The 21,308-nt window shown below is 38.8% G+C and overlaps 2 protein-coding genes across 16 annotated transcripts in view; one reads left to right on the top strand and one right to left on the bottom strand.

The window, feature by feature from the left end:
• The window catches only part of cul1b (cullin 1b), a 123,364-nt gene extending 107,917 nt beyond the window's left edge, over positions 1–15,447 (top strand). For all 8 annotated transcript variants that reach the window (XM_069912406.1, XM_069912420.1, XM_069912414.1 and 5 more), the window contains 6 exons: positions 6,945–7,037; positions 7,188–7,235; positions 7,324–7,406; positions 7,488–7,593; positions 9,482–9,595; positions 14,818–15,447. In XM_069912406.1, the coding sequence (XP_069768507.1) occupies positions 6,945–7,037; positions 7,188–7,235; positions 7,324–7,406; positions 7,488–7,593; positions 9,482–9,595; positions 14,818–14,898 (525 nt within the window). In that variant the 3' untranslated portion in view covers positions 14,899–15,447. The remainder of the gene's footprint in view (positions 1–6,944; positions 7,038–7,187; positions 7,236–7,323; positions 7,407–7,487; positions 7,594–9,481; positions 9,596–14,817) is intronic.
• Positions 15,448–17,679: 2,232 nt separating this feature from the next.
• The window catches only part of ezh2 (enhancer of zeste 2 polycomb repressive complex 2 subunit), a 90,354-nt gene continuing 86,725 nt past the window's right edge, over positions 17,680–21,308 (bottom strand). For all 8 annotated transcript variants that reach the window (XM_069912432.1, XM_069912431.1, XM_069912455.1 and 5 more), the window contains one exon: positions 17,680–17,976. In XM_069912432.1, coding sequence (XP_069768533.1) covers positions 17,916–17,976 — 61 coding nt within the window. In that variant the 3' untranslated portion in view covers positions 17,680–17,915. The remainder of the gene's footprint in view (positions 17,977–21,308) is intronic.

Genomic DNA, 21,308 nt, shown 5'->3' with positions numbered 1-21,308 from the left:
AGCGCCGTTTATTGCGGATTTATTTTGGAAAAGATGGATTAAAGAATATCTTTCATTATTCTCTTTCTTTGGCTTGGCTTCGCGGACGAAGATTTATGGAGGGGGTAAAAAGACCACGTCAGCTGCAGGCTCGTTTGTGGCTGACAAGTCCGATGCGGGACAGGCAGACACGATTGCAGCGGTTGCAAGGGAAAATTGGTTGGTTGGGGTTGGGTGTTGGGTTTTTCCTCCTTTGCCTTTTGTTCGTGAGGTGGGCTCTGCGGTCTTCTTCAAAGGAGGTTGCTGCCTGCCAAACTGTGAGGCGCCAAGATGCACGGTTTGAGGCGTTATCAGCCCACTGGCGGTGGTCAATGTGGCAGGCACCAAGAGATTTCTTTAGGCAGTCCTTGTACCTTTTCTTTGGTGCACCTCTGTCACGGTGGCCAGTGGAGAGCTCGCCATATAACAGGATCTTGGGAAGGCGATGGTCCTCCATTCTGGAGACGTGACCCATCCAGCGCAGCTGGATCTTCAGCAGCGTGGACTCGATGCTGTCGACCTCTGCCATCTCGAGTACTTCGACGTTAGGGGTGTAAGCGCTCCAATGGATGTTGAGGATGGAGCGGAGACAACGCTGGTGGAAGCGTTCTAGGAGCCGTAGGTGGTGCCGGTAGATGACCCATGATTCGGAGCCGAACAGGAGTGTGGGTATGACAACGGCTCTGTATACGCTTATCTTTGTGAGGTTTTTCAGTTGGTTGTTTTTCCAGACTCTTTTGTGTAGTCTTCCAAAGGCGCTATTTGCCTTGGCGAGTCTGTTGTCTATCTCATTGTCGATCCTTGCATCTGATGAAATGGTGCAGCCGAGATAGGTAAACTGGTTGACCGTTTTGAGTTTTGTGTGCCCGATGGAGATGTGGGGGTGCTGGTAGTCATGGTGGGGAGCTGGCTGATGGAGGACCTCAGTTTTCTTCAGGCTGACTTCCAGGCCAAACATTTTGGCAGTTTCCGCAAAGCAGGACGTCAAGCGCTGAAGAGCTGGCTCTGAATGGGCAACTAAAGCGGCATCATCTGCAAAGAGTAGTTCACGGACAAGTTTCTCTTGTGTCTTGGTGTGAGCTTGCAGGCGCCTCAGATTGAAGAGACTGCCATCCGTGCGGTACCGGATGTAAACAGCGTCTTCATTGTTGGGGTCTTTCATGGCTTGGTTCAGCATCATGCTGAAGAAGATTGAAAAGAGGGTTGGTGCGAGAACACAGCCTTGCTTCACGCCATTGTTAATGGAGAAGGGTTCAGAGAGCTCATTGCTGTATCTGACCCGACCTTGTTGGTTTTCGTGCAGTTGGATAATCATGTTGAGGAACTTTGGGGGACATCCGATGCGCTCTAGTATTTGCCAAAGCCCTTTCCTGCTCACGGTGTCGAAGGCTTTGGTGAGGTCAACAAAGGTGATGTAGAGTCCTTTGTTTTGTTCTCTGCACTTTTCTTGGAGCTGTCTGAGGGCAAAGACCATGTCAGTGGTTCCTCTGTTTGCGCGAAAGCCTCACTGTGATTCTGGGAGAATATTCTCGGCGACACTAGGTATTATTCTATTTAGTAGAATCCTAGCGAAGATTTTGCCTGCAATGGAGAGCAACGTGATTCCCCTGTAGTTTGAGCAGTCTGATTTCTCGCCTTTGTTTTTGTACAGGGTGATGATGGTGGCATCACGAAGATCCTGAGGCAGTTTACCTTGGTCCCAACAAAGCTTGAAAAACTCATGCAGTTTGGCATGCAGAGTTTTGCCGCCAGCCTTCCAGACTTCTGGGGGGATTCCATCCATACCTGCTGCTTTGCCACTTTTCAGCTGTTCGATTGCCTTATATGTCTCATCCAGGGTGGGAACCTCATCCAGCTCTAGCCTTAGGGGCTGTTGAGGGAGCTGGAGCAGGGCGGAATCTTGGACTGAGCGGTTGGCACTGAAAAGAGATTGGAAGTGTTCTGACCATCGGTTGAGGATGGAGATCTTGTCGCTGAGGAGGACTTAATTATTAAAAGCAAGACAAAAATGGTATAAAGCTAAATGCAATTTTATATGCGGAGATGTTGTAATTATCATGGATGATTCTGCACCAAGAAATTCTTGGTTGCTGGGAAAAATCGTGGATTTCCAGACAAGAAAGGTCTCGCTCGGCAAGTGAGGATTAAAACCAAGACTAGTTACTTAAATAGACCTATTACTAAAATCTGTCTTTTACAAGATGCAGAAAGTTTTGATTTCTAATCTTATATTTACCATATTTATTTTTGTATCTGTAATAGTAATAGTGATTATATTATAATAGTGATATGTCCCGCATCGGACTTGTCAGCCACAAACGAGCCTGCAGCTGACGTGGACTTTTACCCCCTCCATAAATCTTCGTCCGCGAAGCCAAGCCAAAGAAAGAAAGAAGAAGTGATTATATATTAGCCATTAATGTCTATTATAATAATTAGGGGCCGGAATGTAAAGGTCTTTCTGATTCTAAGATAATTTTTTGCTTGTCTCTTTAAGACTATTGTTTGTAGTGTTGCCATAGTGACTATGATGTAATATGTCGTAATATCTGCGCTGACTAAGAGGAACAATGAAAGGGACACAAGCACAAGATCATTTTCTTTGAATTCATCTTATTTCTTCTTGTATATCTCTTTGAAGTTAAATATTGCTATATTTTTAAATACAGTATATGCTTTGTTTCTTCACTTGAAAATCTTAAAACAAACTTTTTGCATAACTTTGCATTATCAACAAATTAAAGCTACATAAAGTTGCATCTACAAAGTTTGGTTTACTGGATTAAAAAGGGTAATTCAGAATATCGTAGCCCACGTTGGCTTGAAGATGACACATTTTGAAATTAGGAACTACTAGAACCTGGAAGGTGTTTTCTATATGTTGTCTGTTTAGCTTTGTCAAAGGCTGCAGTCAAGTTAAGGAGAGAGAAGTTGTCTTTGTCACAATCAGGTTGTTTTGGAATTGTGACAGGCATTAATATGGAGGGCAATTCAAACCAGTAAATCTGGACAGAAGAGCATGAATTTGAGATGTCACAGCATCTTGGAAAGAAATCTGAAAATGGGATAATTTGTGAAAACAAGGTACAAATTGAGGACAAGATTGAGGTGGACATTTATGGAGACTAGTGGACATTAGATTTGAAGGATAAAGAGAAAGAACACTCATAATCGAGAAAATGAAATGGGAGTTTATTTTGGCAAGTCCTAGCATGAAGCGAGCTTTGGTTGTTTACATAGAACTGAATAAAGCCGGCATAATGCTGGGTTAGTGTGTCATTTTACACAGCAAGCTGGCATTCTGGGAGAAAAAGAGGCGGGACATGTAACAGAGCAGCGTTGGCGTCTAATGTCACGTGTAACGTACCGTATTTGACAGCGTGTTAGACCCATCTTTTTCCCCAAAAATGGCTGGTGGCAAGCTGTTGGGAGACTCCTGGTGGCCCACTGTCGCTATCTACACTAAATATTGTGTTGAGAAAGCATCATGTTCGAGAGAGACGAGTCTGGACACGAGGATTTGCAATCATACTTTACTTTTTATTAGCACATAATTAATAGAAGAGCACGGGAAAATAAAATACTTTTGTGCACAATTTAACAAAACGTACACAATTTGACAATGTGGGAAAATATGAGCACAATTTATAAGAAGAACATGAGAAAATCTACTGCAAGTATTGACCTATAGCAGTGTTTTTCCAACTTTTTCTTTCCACTCACAAACAACCTTAAGTAATCCCTATGCCATAGGTGCTTTGGAATTAGTAAAGGATTACTTTAAGTGGTATGTGAGTGGGAAGGGAAGGTTGAGAATCACTGCTCGAGACCCAATTGTTACTGAATTTTTTTGCCTGAGGAAAATTGTCACTGGCCCATTTCCTTTGGATTAATGATGAGTCAATTAGGTATGATTAAAACAATGGTTTTCAAACTTTTTCTTTCCATAATCACCTCTATCTATCACTGGGGGCTGGTGACATCTAAGGAAAGTTTGGGGGCTTCCGACTGTTCAAACTGAGGACAAACCCACAGACCAGCTGGCTCACAGCACAAGTTGACTCGAGACACCTGGGGACAGCTGAGAACAGGGTGATGGGATCAGCATGGGGGCTGGTCTTTTATCACAATGCCACTCCCTAACACTAATTTCCTCTCCCTTAATTAATATCTGAAGGTCTGTCAATGACGGTCTTAAATATATTCAGTAACTGAGCATTCACACCCTCCTTCTGTAGAGTTCTCGACTCAGTGCCCTTTGATATATACTTTTTAAAATTTTATTCTTATTCATGAATGATCAAGCCCTATTTTGAAAGACAAACTGCCACCCCACATCTGTCCTATCAAAACCATAAATGATGTACTTATGAATTAAATAATTTCTCATTCTCCTCCAGCAACACATCAGTGCTTCACCCACCAAACGAAATAGTGAATCTAGTAGAGGATGCATCACTATTTCATCTCCAGCTCATTTCAGACTTCTGCATTTATGACAGCATGCTCAGACATCAAGATGGGCTAAATCCCAAGTGCCTAAGTGCCTGCCAGTCAGGTATTCCCAAGTGAACTATTCACTGTCAGGCAGATTGACTCTGCCTTAACCTTTGCTGTATAATTGCAGGCCACCAGTAGAGAGCAGAACAGCAGTATTATTAAAAAGATTTTTCCTGTTGTCCCGGAATGACCGATTTGCCTTTTACACAGATGGCGTTCTGAGTCTGACTCTATGCCTGCTACCGGAAAAAAAACCTGGGGCTGGAATGATCCCACAATTCTGTGTGTTGGTGCTTTTTAGACATCAGGTGTAGTTATATGTCTATAAAAAAAACAAAATCCCCAAAGTCCCGGATCAAAGCAGCTGTGTAAAAGTCTCTATGGTTACTATGTTCTTGGAGTGCACCAGGAGCTGGGAGAGAAAGGTATGAGCAAAGTGGAAAAACTGGAGCTATGTCAGTCACAGTATGGAAACCCAGCTTGTCCATGACAAAAAGTTCCCTCTTGCTTTAGTCCCCACTTGCCCACATTAGGATCATACTATTCCAATTCCCTCCTATCCTTGTAGTTATGCATTTTTTTTAAATAAAGGAAGCTAACATATTTGCCTTCACCACTGTCTGGTAACTCATTCCATATGCTCGCCAACATCTGAATGAAAAACTATCTCCTCATGTCCCTGCTAAATCACTTCACAATGGAGCTATGCCCTAACTCCTATCACTGTGCCAACTATTTATCCAGTTGGCTAATTGATCTGTGCTGTGTGCCCTAACCTTCTAAACCAACCTACCACATTGGACCTTATCAACCACTTTACGAAAATGAGAGAGAAGATTCATTCTTGGCGTCTCTGATCTGAATTCTTCCACAGATGGAAAGGGTCTTTTAGGATTCGTCCAATCATTCTGTTACTGTTTGCTCATTGCCATGTAGGAAATGCCTGGCTCTAATTATACCCCTTTCTTCAGTCTGCTACTTCTTCCCAGATCACTTCCTTTCTTTAGAAATTTCTCTGCATTCATTCCCTGTTCTTCAATTCCCACCTCCCTTCTCTCTGCTGCTGCTGCTATATGAGTTATAACTCTGGGCTGTTATGGATGACCAGAAGTTGTACAGCAGGTAGTAGTATCACCATGTAGCTAGCAACCTGTCTGGGTGGTGTCAGCATGTATGTTGTACATTCTCCATATGACTACTCGAGATGCTTCAGTTTCTCTCAAAGCCATGCAAAGTAGTTGTCAGGAGATTCAGAGGTGGTTGATAGGTATGGGAGAGAGAACAGGTTATAGAGAAATATTTGGGAGAATAGGATTGATGGGTTGGCATCCTGTTACGCAAGAAATGTGGAAGATATTTGAAAAGGCAGCCTGGACTGTTTGGAACTGTGTCATGAAAGTCCTGTTTTATAAATTATTTCTTTTTTCTTTTGTGCAGTACTAGTTCTGGATATATTGCTTATCTTAAAATCCTGGAATTAACATTTTGTGAATTTTAAGCTGCTAAACAATTTGCCAGAAATTTTATAGCCAGAGGTTAAGGACAGGTTGATGAAATGTTTGTATTTTGATGCATTTTATTTTCAAGAATTGGTCAGAGTTTAATTAGGCAGTATTTATTTTGGTTAATGGAATACTGGTTCTACAGCAGTTCAAAGCCTTTGAATTAGTTTATGGCATAACCATGCTTTGTATATTCAAAGATTCCCAATTGAATATTAACATTTTGAAATATGAAAAGGGGGTGGGACATCAGTGAAGTGGTTGTGGAAATAATACAAGTTGTACCACAAAAAATAATGCAATGGGTAAGGCAGTTGGGAAGAGCCCAGACCTTACATTCACCAGTACAGCACAGGAATAGATCCTCCAGCCCACTAAGTCTGTGCAAAACATTATGCCAAATTAATCTAATCCCATTTGCCTTCAGATTCATATTCCTTCACGTTCTGCTTGTTCATGTGCCTGACTAAATGCATCCTAAACGTCATTATCGTATCTGTTTCCACCTCCCGCCCAAAAGTGCATTTTAGGCACCTATCACTATCTTATAAATGTATAAAGAAAGTGCCTAAAACATCTTTTAACTTACCCCCCCTCCCCTTGAAGCTCTTGCATATCACCATGGGAAAAGTTCACTCTCTACCCTATTTGCTTTTCATATTTTATAAACCTATCAATTCTGTTCTCGACCTCCACTGCTCCAGAGAAAAATATCCAAGTTTGTCCAACCTCTCCTTATAGCTAGTAGACTCTAATCCAGGCAACATTCTGGTAAATCACTTCCACACCCTCTCCAAAACCCCCACACTCTTCCTGCAATGTGGCAAGCAGAACTGCAAACAATTACAGAACTATAAATACAAGTTAGTTGTCTGGGTCTTTTGAAATAAATCCTCAGAATTTAATCTGCTTTTGTATTCAAAGGCATCAACATTCCAGATGGCAATACTGCTTCAGTATAACACAGAAGATGCCTATACGGTTCAACAATTGACAGACAGCACTCAAATCAAAATGGTGAGAAGATAATGTCATTAGAAAGTTGATAAATCGTTTCTTGCGTAAGGAATCTTTCTTCCCCCTGAATAGATGGTCTTTATTTGGTTCATTTTGTTCATTGTTCTTAAGTTTGCAATTTATTTATTTTTATTATTATGTTGATTTCAGGACATACTGGTGCAGGTTTTACAGATACTCTTGAAGTCCAAATTACTGGTAAGTGCTGACTTGTTATTTCGAGACCTTGGTTATTCAGCAATCAAATGGGTAATTCATTTTAATCCACAATTTTATTGTCATTCAGGTTCTGGAAGATGAAAATGCAAATGTGGATGAAGTGGAAATGAAGCCTGACACACTAATCAAACTATACTTGGGCTACAAAAAGTAAGAGATAAAAGTACTTGTGAAAATCAGCTGTTGAACTTGTGTTGGTTATTGTATTTCCTAAACTAAACTCTTTTGTAGTAAAAAGCTGAGGGTGAACATTAATGTGCCGATGAAAACTGAACAAAAACAAGAACAGGAGACCACACATAAAAACATTGAAGAAGATAGGAAATTGTTGATTCAGGTATGTCATTTCTAATTAGAAAAAATGTAATGATTCACGTATTTTACTTTCTTGGACTTTTGTAATCATGCCCAATGAACAGCAGGAATTTATTTTTAATGTTAGTTGTATAAATTCCAGAGACTTGACAGCGTATGAATAATTAAAACTAGGGGTCTTCAAAGTGGTTGATATCAATCCTCAGGCATCGACAGGACCATCCAGGGAGTTGATAACGTGGTGGGGTTGGGGGTAACTTAAAATAGCGCATCCCCCCACCTGATCCAGCATAGCCGCTTTCCCCCTCATCGTGTATTGCCAGCTGGCAGCACACAGCCTGTGGACCCCCAGAACGCTGCATTTAACAGGTAAGTGTCCTTTCTGCCCCTTAATTTGTCCTCCATTTGGGGGTGTGGATGGAAGACAGAGGGCTAAAAAGCTGGACTGTCGAACCTAAATCAGAATGTCTGGCCACCCACCTAGCTCCCCCCACCCCTGTAAAAAGCTAGGATTCCATTCCTGAAGGTCAATGAGGGACCACGAATTCCTTGAAGGACTTGATGGTCTAAAAAGTTTGGAGACCCCTGAATTATAACAAATTCTGGAAACGCTTCTATTGTTAGCTTCCGTCAGGAACATCAATCCCATTGTGCACCTCCAATTTTGTTAACTTTTTCATATTGGCAGTAGTCATACAGATTTGAAGAGATGTATCACATTATTCATATTCCACAAATTTAAGTTCTTCCAAAATGAACTATCTGGGTGAAGAGTTGAATTGAAAGGTATAAGAGGCCCCAGACCAAGTGCTGATAAATTGGATTAATGTCAATGGGTTTGATGGGCATCATGGATATAGTGGGATGGCAGGTCTGTGGCTCACACCAACTCTCCCTTGATGACCTGTTGGCTCGTGATTCCATGTTGCCTCACTTTTAAAATTCTCATTCATGTTCTGGCTTTGCACACTCGGTTGATTGTTTTTCATCTGTCCATGGCTGGCTGTTCTGCCTCAGCTTAGCCCTGGAATTCCTTCCCTAAGCTTCCAGTTTCTATCTTTCAATATTAAGGAAATGAAGGTAAGGAGCTTGTGCAGAAAAGTGGTCCTGAGATGAAGGAACAACCATGATCTTATTGAATTGTGTAGCAGGCACAGTGGTGAAATGGCCTTTTCCCATTTATGTTTTACCTTCATTAAAATGTACTAATTTGGTAAACATGTCATCCACACCTGCTTTCTTAAGCTTTGATGCAAGGTTACATACAAAATCTTCGATATATAGCAGGAGCTATTGTTGTGTTTGGAATCTCAAGTGTTCTTAATTGGCAGAGTGTAAAAGCAGAGAAGTTTCATTGAACCATATTAAGTCTTTAGTAACTGGTAGCCTGATAGGTCAGGCTATATTCTATATGAGGGAAGAGAAAGGTTTCTGATTGTGCAAGGAAACCCACTTTAACAAGTTTATATGTAGGTAATGTGTGCAAGGTTGCATTCACAGTAGTAAGGAGTCTTTATCCAATTTTTAAAGAGCCATGGTCAGATAACATCAAGAGTATAGTTTGAAATATTGTTTGACTTCTCTTTGAAGAATTCACTTAAGGATTTGACAGGTTCATTAATTTGATTTCTGAGATGAGGAGGATGCCCATGTTGTGAGATTTAATAGAATGCTAATTTTTCTCAGGAATTCAGAAAAAAATAGGTTTCTTTATTGACGTGTCAGTGATCTTTGAGGTAAAGTGAGCTCTGGTGAAGGTGAGCAATTTGTGAGCTATGAATTTTCATGAGGGCTAATTTGGTCATGCATTATTGAGCCAAATATCCCCTTTCTGTGCTGTATGGTTTTAGAGTTCGAATTTGCACCAATTGTAATTGTAATCCTTTCTTGAATATTTTTGCTATTCCAAGGCTGCAATTGTACGAATAATGAAGATGAGGAAAGTTTTGAAACATCAACAGTTACTGGCAGAAGTATTGAACCAACTCTCCTCCAGGTTTAAACCCAGAGTCCCCGTCATAAAGGTATGTTCTTCAAATATTTGAATTTCATCCATGTTGATTCTTAATCAAAATCTAGCAAGTGTTGGAGGAAATAAGATTTAATTGCTTTTACAATTTGGAAGAAAAATATGGCTTTTATTTAAAAATAATCAAGCTTATAAACTTAGTAAAAGTTTTGTAAATGGTTAAAGTAACTCAAGATTATTTGAAAAATACTATTTTTGCAAGCTGAATAGTCTTAAAATAGTTAGAAATATCTAACTTTGAAAATAATAAATTTATCTCTGAATATGTCTTGGATTTGTTTCCTGTCACATTGTTGTCATTCCTTGTGTCTTGAAATGTTATATTACAATTATTAAGGGTTTCCAGAAAATGAGAGACAAATTCTCCACTCCATTATATTAATGCTTAAAATTGTTACAATTTTTTGCAAATTGTCTTGGGAATCTGGCAAATTCAAGCCTCTTCCCAGACCATCAACATTTTTGTTGAATTTTGGTAGGAAAATTTTAATTTTTCTTCTAAATTTATTACCTTATTTTGTTATATCAGTTAGTTTGCCTTTGCTGTGAACCACTTGCCACAAACCCATGTGTCCAAAAAAATACTGATTCATCTGATTATTCCCGATAGACTAATTTCAAATTAAGATCACCAACTTGTCAATGATGTAAACCAGATTTAATGGTCATGTGATTGGAATTTGGAACAGAAAATTGAAAATCAAATTCTGAAAGGTTTATTAAATTCCAAAGATAGAATAAACAAATTAGAACCATAAACTGCAGGTGCTGTAAGCGAGAAAGCAAAATAAAAATAGGTGAAAAAGCTCAGCAGATCCACAGCAATCGCTGGAAAGTGATGCAATTAATAATGCAGTTTGAAGACCATGAGTTATTCAATTCTCATATCTTTATTTAAGCAGTCATTTGCAATATCTATTCTCTTCATTTGCATTGTCTTCACTCCTGAGTAAAAGTTCTTCATAGTCTGTTATTCTTTCTAAGCTTAAAAGTTTGTTGTGAACCACCTTTATCATTTTAATCATTTGTACACCAATCACTTTGAGTATCTTTTGACTTGCTGGTCTTTTGCTCGTCAGTGGCATCCCATTGCATAATTTACAATGGTTTACCCTGGACCACACACTTTTATGGTGTGAAAACTCCCAAACTTCTCTTTTGGGGATTTTACTTTGTAGCTTTTTTTGTACTTTTGACCAACGATATTCAGTTTCATTTAAATGAGCGTCTGATCTATTTATTCATTGCTTGTCCATTGAACTTTGTCATCAGTAAACTTTTGAAACTGATCTATGTGCTTCAGCAAATTTTGTGACGTCCTATGGGTTACTTTTGTTTCCCAGATATTTAATTACCGTCTATGAAAATAGTTCTCCACTTTGAAATTGGTTGTGTTCTGTTCATGGAGCTGGATGCTCTCAAGCATGTTTATTCAGAATCCGGATTTATTGTCATGAAATTTAAGTGTTTTGTGGCAGCATCTCAGTGGAAACCACATTTTATAACTATCTTACAACTTTACTATATATAAAAAAAATAATAATAAGAGCATGAAAAGTAAGGCAGGGTCTTTGGTTCATTGATTCAGGAATCTGATGACAGATTGTGCCATTGAGTGCTCGTCTAGATTTCTGTACATTTTCCCTGATGGTAGCAGAGTGAACAGGGCATGGCCTGGGTGGTGGGGTCTTTGAGGATGGAGGCTGCTTTTTTTTTTGGACACACCTCACGTAGATGTCCTCGATTATCTGGTGCCTGTGATGTTGCAGGCCGAGTTAATGAGAGTTGGCGCCTTCATACCAGGCAGTGATGCAACGAGCTAGAATGCTCTCCACAGTACACCTGAGGAAGTTTGAGTGTCTTCAGTGATACACTGAATCTCCTCAGATACCTCACAAAGTATAGTCAGGGATGTTGAGACCCAGGAATTTGTAGTTCTTGACCCTCTCCATACTGAGACCTCAAATGAGGACTGGCTTATGTTCCCCTGACTTCCTCCTGGTCCACAATCACCTCTTTGGTTTTTCTGATGTTGAGCGCAAGGTGGTTGTTGTTACACCATTCAGTAAGCTGATCTATCTCCCTCCGGTGTGCTTCTTCATTGCCATTTGTGATTCGACAACTGTGGTGTCATCAGCAAACTTGTAGATGGCCTGGACTCATAGTCATGGGTGTATAACGAGAAGAGCAGTGGGCTAAGCATGCATCCTTGGGGTGCATCTGTGTTATGATTAATGAGGAGACATCATTTCCAATTCATACTGAGTGTGGTCTTCCAATGAAAAAGTCAAAGATTCAGTTGAAAAGTGGGGTACAGAGGCATAGAGTTTGTAACATCATGACCAGCACTGAGGAAATAATGGTATTGAAGGCTGAACTGTAGTCAATGAACAGCAGCTGTATGTATGAATTACTGTTTTCGAGGTGCTCCAGAGGTGAGTAGAGAGCCAGCGATATTACATCTTCTGTGAGTGGTTGTGATGGTAAAAAAATTGCAGTGGGTCTAAATCTTAATTCTGGCCATAACCAGCCTCTCAAAGCATTTCACCACAGTAGTAGTGCTATTGAGCAGTAGTCGCTGAGACAGGCCATGCTACTCTTCTTGGGTACCTGATTGATTGATGCCCTTTTGAAGCTGGTGAGAACCTCTGACTGCAACAATGACATGTGGAAAATGTCCCTGAACACTCCGGCTAGTTGGTTGGTGCAGATTTTCAGAATCCTGCCAGAATTATGTTCTGACCTCTCCCTCAGAGACATATATCACAGGCTCCTCAGCCTTTTCAAGAATTCTAGTAGGCATTGTTTGGTTCTGCTTCTCAAAGCAGGCATTGAGTAAAGAAGCATCACAGCCATCTATAGTGTTCTCCTTTGGTTTGTAGGCTGTAATGGCCTGCACTCCCTGCTATAGCTAGTGTGTATCTGTCTCTAGTTTCCTCTGGAATTGCCACTTTGCTTCTAAGATGGCTTTCCACATGTCGTACCTGGACTTCTTGTAAAGATTTTCTATCCCTGGCCTTAAACCTCGTTCTTCTTACCCTCAACAAAAATAATATAGAATATTCTACTTTTTTTAAAACTCAGGAATATTTTAATTGTACAAAAGGCACTAGTTTGGAAAATAGTCAGAGCATGGAAACATGCCCTTTGGTCTAATTTGCCCACGCTGACCAAAATTTTTCACTCAAAAGTCCCACTTGCCTACATTTGCCCCATATCCCTCAAAACTTATCCTAACCATAGTTTCTGCCTCAACCATCTCCAGCAACTTGTTTCATGCACCCAGCACTCTGAATTATTTTTTTTTAAAGCTGTTCCTCAGATTCATTTTTAATCTCTCCCCACTCCCCTTAAACTTGTGTCCTTTGGCTATTGATTTCCCTACATTGGGTAAAAGGATCTGCATGTATCCAATCTATTCCTTTCATCATTTGTGCACCACTGAGATTACACCTTTGCCTTCTGTACTCTAAAGATAAAGACTAGGCTGTTCAACCTATTGCTCAAGCCCCCAAGTCCCATGACATCCTCGTAAATCTTCTCTGTACCGTCTAATTCCGTTCGCACCTAAACTGAACATGATTAACTCAAATGAAGGGAAATCGGCCATAGATCTGACTCCTGATGACTGCTGTTTCTTTTGGCCCTTTATTCCCATAAACAGCTATTTGCATGAGTAACTGGGCTTGTCGAGAAGTAAATGGGGAACATAATGAAATAAGTCCTTGAATGTCAGTTTTTAAATAAAAACAATTACCCAAGTGCAAGTTTATTGTCACATATACCAAGTTGCAATGAGAAAGTTCATTTTGTAAGCTCTCCAGTTAGACATCTCATACATTGTACAGCAGGTAAACAGTACAAAAGTGCAGTAAAAGGAAGAGATCAGTTACTACAGAGAAAAGGTTTTACAGATGAAGTTCATTCAGGAGTCTGATAATGGAAGAAAACAAACTCATTGAATCTGATGATGTGTGTAATCATACTTGTAAACCTTCCTCCCCAGTAGGAGGGGTCGGATGATTATTTTAATGTTGGCTACTTTTCCAAGGTGGTGGAAAGTGTAGATGAATTTGGAAGGGGAAAGAGGAGGCTGTTTTTATTTCCATATCATAGTCTCTTGTAATTAACCAACTTTAGATTGTTTGCCTATTAGCAAATGTTATAGAATTAAAGCATTCTGCATCTCAACTTCACAAATAAAAGGAATTTAAAAAAATTAAACCTTAATTTTCTTTCACATTTTATTTTGCTAACAATTATCAAGTTTTAATTATTGGTTTTACAAGAGATTAGAGTGTTTTTGGCCTTTTTTAAATGTTTAATATAGAACAAATGGAAACCTGTATGGATACAAACTGTGTACATCACCTTCTGATTAGAATTGCATCAATTCTAGGTTCTAAAGTATACGGCAAATCAGTGCTTTTTGAGTCTGGTACAAACATGATTATTTAATAAAGTTAAAGGTTGAGCTATTTGGAACATTTCTCTATTATGTTGGTATTTTTAAAAAGTTAAACCAATAGTATTTGAACATTTTAGTGGTTGATTTGGTTTTTATGAAAATTTGGATATTCAGTTGATGCTTGGACCATTAATAGTTCCAGAAGGATTTTACTGCATCTCACAAATACTTTAGAATATGTACTCGATGAATTGCCAATCTGATCCAAGCATAAAAATCGTGTTCACCAATAAACATGTTTGAAGTTTTGATGAATTCATATCTCCTCTATTGTGCTCTCAGGGAGTGAAATTTTATCCTATGCCCTCTCCTAAGGCAAGGATAGTAGGCAGATGAAAACACCATCTCCATGTCCTATACTATTCTAACAATGTAACAAATCCTTCTCTTTCATAAGGCCAGTACTGTACTTCCACTTCTTTAACACAATGGAAGTATCTATACCTACATGTGGACAACTTGCCACCACCTTTATGGGTAATTGAAGGACAATAAACTGTGGCCTTGCCAGCAATGCCTACATCCCATTTTTACATAAAGTGACAATGCATTTACAGGCTGTATGTAAAGCAAATCCTGACCCAAAAGAAATCCATTTGCAATTTGCTTCTTAGATTTGAGCTGTTCCTTTTACAACTTTGTTATCTGTTGCAATCTGCAAGTGTTTCTATTGTTGCTGTACTGGTTCAATGTAGAAAGTTTTATTCCCCTCCCCCCCCCCATACTGATGAAATTAATTTATTTTGCAGAAATGCATCGACATTCTGATAGAAAAGGAGTATTTGGAGCGTGTGGATGGCGAGAAGGACACTTACAGTTATTTGGCTTAAATGTTACACCAGTGTCTAAATAAAAACTTCAATCCTAAGATACACTGGCTCAAATACAGAGAATGCTATTAGTTTTGTGATAAAGATGGGAATGTAAAATACTGCATTCTTGAACTCCATTGCAGCTTATCTGCTGCCTGCTGGGCCTCCCTTTAACTGTGAGAGGAAACACCAGCCAGTCATATTTACTTTACTGAACTGTTCTCAGGATTGCTGCATTTCACTTTGTAAATATCAAAACCCCTTACCTTAATTCAGCAAATGATAAAGGAATTGAACCTTCTACATAGGGGTTGCATGCTACTGCCAATCTGCATTAAAAAAAAACTTACTTCAGCTAGACATGGCCTCCACTGCTCTGAAAATGACAGCAGGAAAAACTAATTTATGAATGCAATGTTGGCAGCACTTTCCAAATGCATACTAGTGAATTTGAACAAGCCCTTTAGAAAATGTGTAATCTGCATTATCTGCTACAAGAAACCATTTGTATAGTGTGGTTCATTTTTTAAATGTGTGATAAATAAAAAAATTTAATGATTTCTGTAATGGTTGTGACTTGGTGCAGTTTAATGTGGGATTTTTAAACTGAAGTTCGTAAACTCAATATAGAGTGTATTTATCTAATGTTATAATTAATTGAGTTTTAAAAATACAGAAGAACTCAACATTAATCAGTTTTTACTGCCACTGGTTACAAATTTGCAGGAACAGAACCTTTTCAGTAGAAATCAAGAGGATAAGCTAACAGTTAGCTTTGAATTAGTTTCCCTTTGTCGGTTTTTTTTGTATTCACTTTTAACTATTAGCCTCCCACCTGTTTTATGTATTGCTTAACAGAATTGATTTTGCGAGTTGTATGTGTGATTGCCTAAGGTTGCATATTTTTAGGTATCGTCATCAAACCAGCAACACATTAATGATTCAATGTTTCACAATTCTTTGAAAGCTAAATTTGGAGAATTTTTTTATGGAATTCATAGTACTAATAACTTAATTGTTGTTTCTGCCTGCAAGTTCCCCATTTTTCCACTGAAAAGATAAATGCTAGATCACATACTAGGAGAGTAGTTAATGAGTACCTGACAGACATCCAAAACCATGTCAACATAGCCATTGACAAATGTGCTATTTCTAGTTGCATATTAAGTTTTGAAATTTGTGTCAAAGAATGTATTTTTGGTTACTTTGCCTTTTTAAATTTCACCTATGACCTATTAATTTAGCCACTAGTAGGTTATTAATAGGCTTGCAGCTTCTGATGACATTGAACAATTGGAAGGTTATTAGGACCATTAAATTTCAAGTACAAGTGCAGAATGTTAAAATGTGGAAGTTCACTGAAAGTTAACTGTCATATCTAAAATAATTTTCATATATTGACTTCACCATAATATACACACATGTAATAGTCAAAATCATGTAAAAGTCGGCCGCCTGTCCACCCATCTGAGCATGTGGACTTACCATCTGGTCCCAGCTATACAAGCTCCCCGACGACGCAGGTACTTAATGCGGTCAATAGTAGTATGTAATAGTTGACCCCCTAATTTTACCCTAAAAATTGGTTGCAAAAACTGGACTATTACATGAGTATATACAGTAAGAGGAGTTTTTTAGATGAATTTTAGTCCTCTGCTTCTGGCAGACTGATCAGAATGTCATTCAAACAAGTGTAACATAATTATATTTTAAAACATTTGAACAATGGATCTTGCTTGACTTTTTAATTACTTAGCCAAATCTTAAGGATGTTTTATGTAGCTCCCGCAACTTTGTCTGCATCTCAATGTCAGATCTATTTTCAAAATGTATTTTATACATCAATCAAGAAAAATCTCAGAAACCAGGTTCCATCAATTTCAATTTACATCGTTGCGTTCATAAATTTATGCCTTTGTGATTAAAATAACAAAAATAATGACTGAATCAATAGAGATTGTCTGTTGAAACCTTTAAACATTGTAACATTAATAGTACAACAGCTAGTTTCAATGTTAGCACAGTAATACCATTTAGTTCTTTCTTTTGGCTTGAGTGTTTTGTCTCCTTTTCAATGAAGAGTTTATGAATATTTATGATACAAGCTTTTAAATAATGATGAGTAGTCTGCTGTATGATTTTAGTTTGGATTTTCTGTTGAATTTAAATGGATTATTGTTCTAGGACCATTAGATTTAAATTCATTACAGTACAACTCCAATTGTCCAAAATGGTTGGACCCGGGCCCATTTTGGATAAACATTTTTTTCAGAGAACTAGTGATTTTTAAAATCTGTCCAGTAGCAACAGCAAATAATTTGTAACAGTTCAAACAACAAACAGCAAGGGAAGGCTTTTTAAGCATTAAAATAATGTTTAATTCTCACACAAAAAATGCTGGCCACAGCTGATCACCGACACTTCCCCACCGAGGTCCCTGGTCATTTCAGCTCCAGAAAAAATTTGGAAATCCTCATTTTTCTGAAATTTCGGATGACTGAGGATTTTGGAGAATCCGATTTCAGATAATCGGAGTTGCACTGTAGTCATACCATCATTTAAAATTTGAAGTTAGGTATAGTTGTATATCATTTAGTTATGGGGAGACACTTTATTGGGCCTGGACTATTCTTTGAAAGTCATTTTGTGCATCACTCCAGCATCCAGATGGAGTACAAGACACTTAGTTAATCCAGTACGCTTCACATGGATCAGAACTTATTCCATCTTGTCAGCCATTGATTAAATTTTATTCCAACTTCATCTGAGAAGAGTAAAGTTTAAAACTTACAAGGCACATAAAAATTCAAGTTTTTAATTGATGTTATAATTGCACCAACAGCTCACCACACAGGTGTATAGCAAAAGTACACATATAAAAACTGGCAGCTTTTGAAAAGATAAGCTTAATTTTTTTTTACAGTATAAATTATTGTCACAGTTTTAAAATCAGTTGTCTCAAATGTCTGCATACAGTACATAAATCCTGAAATATAAAACCAGCTGCCCAAACTTTGAACTGAGGCAGTTTAATTTCAGGGAATTTCCATCTCTCTTTCTATGCCAACATATTTCAGGGCATCAGCTTGACTGTACCTAAAAAAAAAAGTTAAATAATTCGTAAATAAATCTGTTTTGTTATGCTCTGCCACAAAGCTGGAGCAGTGATTTTACTTGTGCTTCCTCTCATTCTTTAATAAGGAAAACTAGCATAATATGCAAAAGAATGAATGCTTTTTCAGCTGAATTCCATCATTCTTATGGTAAGTGGTTAGAACCAATACAATGCAGAAAAAAGGCTATTTGATCCTTCTAGTCTGTGCCGAAACATCATTCCACTAGTCCCACTGACCTGTACCCATTCAATAACTCCAGACTCTCCTATCCTTGTATCTATCCAATTTATTCTTAAAATTTAAGAGCGTCCACATTTTTGTTCCAGTTTGTTCCATACTCCCACCACTCGAGTGAAGAAGTTTACCCTAAAGCTATGTCCTCACGTATTTATCTCTCCTAATTTTAATGGAAAGACCCTACTTGCATTTATTGGCTATACTCCTCCTAATTTTGTTAACTTCTATCAAATCTCCCCTCATACCTCTACACTCCAAGGAATGAAGACCTAACCTATTTAATCTTTCTCTGTGACTCAACTCCTGAAGACCTGACTACATCCTTGTAAATCTTCACTCTTTCAATCTTACTGATATCCTTCCTGTAGTTAGGTGACCAGAACTGCACACAGTACTTCAAATCTGGCCTCACCAATGTCTTGTACAACCTCATCATACTTTGATTTATGAAGGCCAAGATGCCAAAAGCTTTCTTTACAACCTTGTCTCCCTGTGACACCACTTTCAGGGAATTATGTACCTGTATCTCCAGATCCCTTTGTTCCTCAGTGGCCCCTACCTTGGTTTGTCCTTCCAAAATGCAATTCCTCACATTTGTCTGGATTAAATTCCATCTGCCATCTTCACCTCAGCAAACTTGCTTATCCAATTTACCACATTATCATCCAGATCATTAATAGACAACAAACAACAATGGTCTCAGCACCAATCCCTGAGGCACATCACTATTCACAGTTCTCCAGTCTGAGAAGCAAACATTCACCACCACTCTTGTCTTCTCCCATGAAGCCAATTTTGAATCCAGTTTGCAAATCTCCTGCACCTTCTGAACTAACCTCCCATGTGGGATCTTGTTAAAGGCCTTAAGTCCATGTAGACAACCTCTACAGCCTTTCCTTCATTTACCTTCTTGGTAACCTCTACAAGGTTCGTTATGACCTACTATACACAAAGCCATGTTGACTATCCTTAATCAGCCCTTGGCTGTCCAAATACTTTTAAATCCGATCTCTCAGAACACCCTCCAATAATTTACCTATTACTGACGTCAGGTTCACCAGCCTATAATTTCAAACTGAATAACATGAGCTACCCTCCATCCTCAGACACCTCTGCAGTGACTAAGGATATTTTAAATATTTCTGCTAGAGCCCCTGCAATTTCTACACTAGTCTCTCACGAAATCTGAGGGAATATCACATCAGGCCCAGTGGTTTTATCTACTTTTATTTGCAGTGAGGTAGCAAGCACCTCTTTAATCTCTATATGTTCTATGCCACTACTGCTTGTTTCCCTTACACACCATGCCAGTTTCCTGAGTAAATAATAATACAAAAAAAATTGTTTAATATCATCTCCTTGTGTGGCACCACACATAGTTGATCACTCTGATCTTCTAGGGGACCAATTTTGCCCCTTACTATCCTTTTATTCTTAATATACTTGTAGAAACCCTTTGTGTTTACCCTCACATTATCTGCTAAAGGAACTTCATGTTTCCTTTTTGCCTTCCTGATTTCCTTCATTATTTTCTTACATTTTCTATATTCTTCTCATACCTCATTTGCTCCTTGTTACCCATACCAGTTATACACCTCTTTTTCTTAACCAGATTGCCAATATCCCTTGAAAACCATGGTTCTCTTTGCCTGTTAACTTTGCCTTTAATGGCAAACTCTGCACTCTCAAAATCTCACTTTTGAAGGCCTTCCACTTACTGAACTCAACCTTGCCATGGTTTAACCATATAACCATATACAGCACAGAACAGGCCAGTTTGGCCCTCCTAGTCCCACTGACCAGGACCTGGTCCATACCCCTCCATGTAATTATCCAGTCTTTCCTTAAATGTAAATAACGTCCTTACTTCAACTACCTCTGCTGGAAGCATATTCCACAACCCAACCACCCTTTGCATGAAGAAATTTCCCCTCATGTTCCCCTTATAATTTTCCCCCTGCAATCTCAAACCATGGCCTCTGGTTTGAATATCCCCCACTCTTAATTGAAAAAGCCTATCCACATTGACTCTCTCTGTCCCTTTTAAAATCTTGAACACCTCCATCAAATCCCCCCTCAATCTTCTATGCTCCAGAGAAAAAAGCCCCAGGCTGCTCAACCTTTCTCTGTAACTCAAACCCTGACATCCTGTCAACATTCTCGTGGACCTTCTCTGCACTCTCTATTTTGTTTATATCCTTCCTATAATTCGGTGACCAAAACTGCACACAGTATTCCAAACTTGGCCTCACCAATGCTTTGTACAATTTCATCATAACATCCCAACTCTTGAATTCAATACTCTGATTTATGAAGGCCAACATTCCAAATGCCTTCTTCACCACTCTATCTACCTGAGTATTAACTTTGAGGGTACTATTTACCATAACTCCTAAATCCTTTTGTTGCTCTGCACTCCTCAATTGTCTACCATTCAATGCATATGACCTATTTAGATTTGCCTTTCCAAAATACAACACTTCACACTTATCCGTATTAAATTCCATCAGCCATTTCTCAGCCCACTCCTCTAGCTTTCCTATATCTCTTTTTAAGCTACGCTAATCATCCTCACTGTCCACAATACCACCAATCTTTGTATCATCTGCAAACTTACTTATCCAATTTACCACCCCTTCCTCCAGATCGTTAATATATATAACAAACAATAGTGGACCGAGGACCGATCCCTGAGGAACTCCACTAGTCACCGGCCTCCAATTGGACAAACAATTTTCTACCACTACTCTCTGACACCTCCCATCCAACCAATGCTGAATCCATTTCCCTACCTCCTTATTTATACCTAATGCCTCCACCTTTTTTCCTAACCTCCTTTAGTCAAAAGCTTTACTAAAGTCTAAATAGACAACATCCACAGCCTTCCCTTCATCAATCTTTTTTGTAACCCCCTCGATAAACTCTACAAGGTTTGTTAAGCATGATCTACCCCTGACAAAACCATGCTGATTACTCCCTATCATTCCCTGTTCTTCCGAATATTTGTAAATGCCATCCCTCAGAACACTTTCCATCAACTTACCCACCACAGACTCACAGGTCTAATTTCTAGGC

Source organism: Narcine bancroftii, chromosome 1 (assembly GCF_036971445.1).
Source record: "Narcine bancroftii isolate sNarBan1 chromosome 1, sNarBan1.hap1, whole genome shotgun sequence".
Classification (NCBI taxonomy): Eukaryota; Metazoa; Chordata; class Chondrichthyes; order Torpediniformes; family Narcinidae; genus Narcine; species Narcine bancroftii.
Note: the sequence above shows the minus strand (reverse complement) of the source record. Positions and strands in the feature narration are given on the sequence as shown.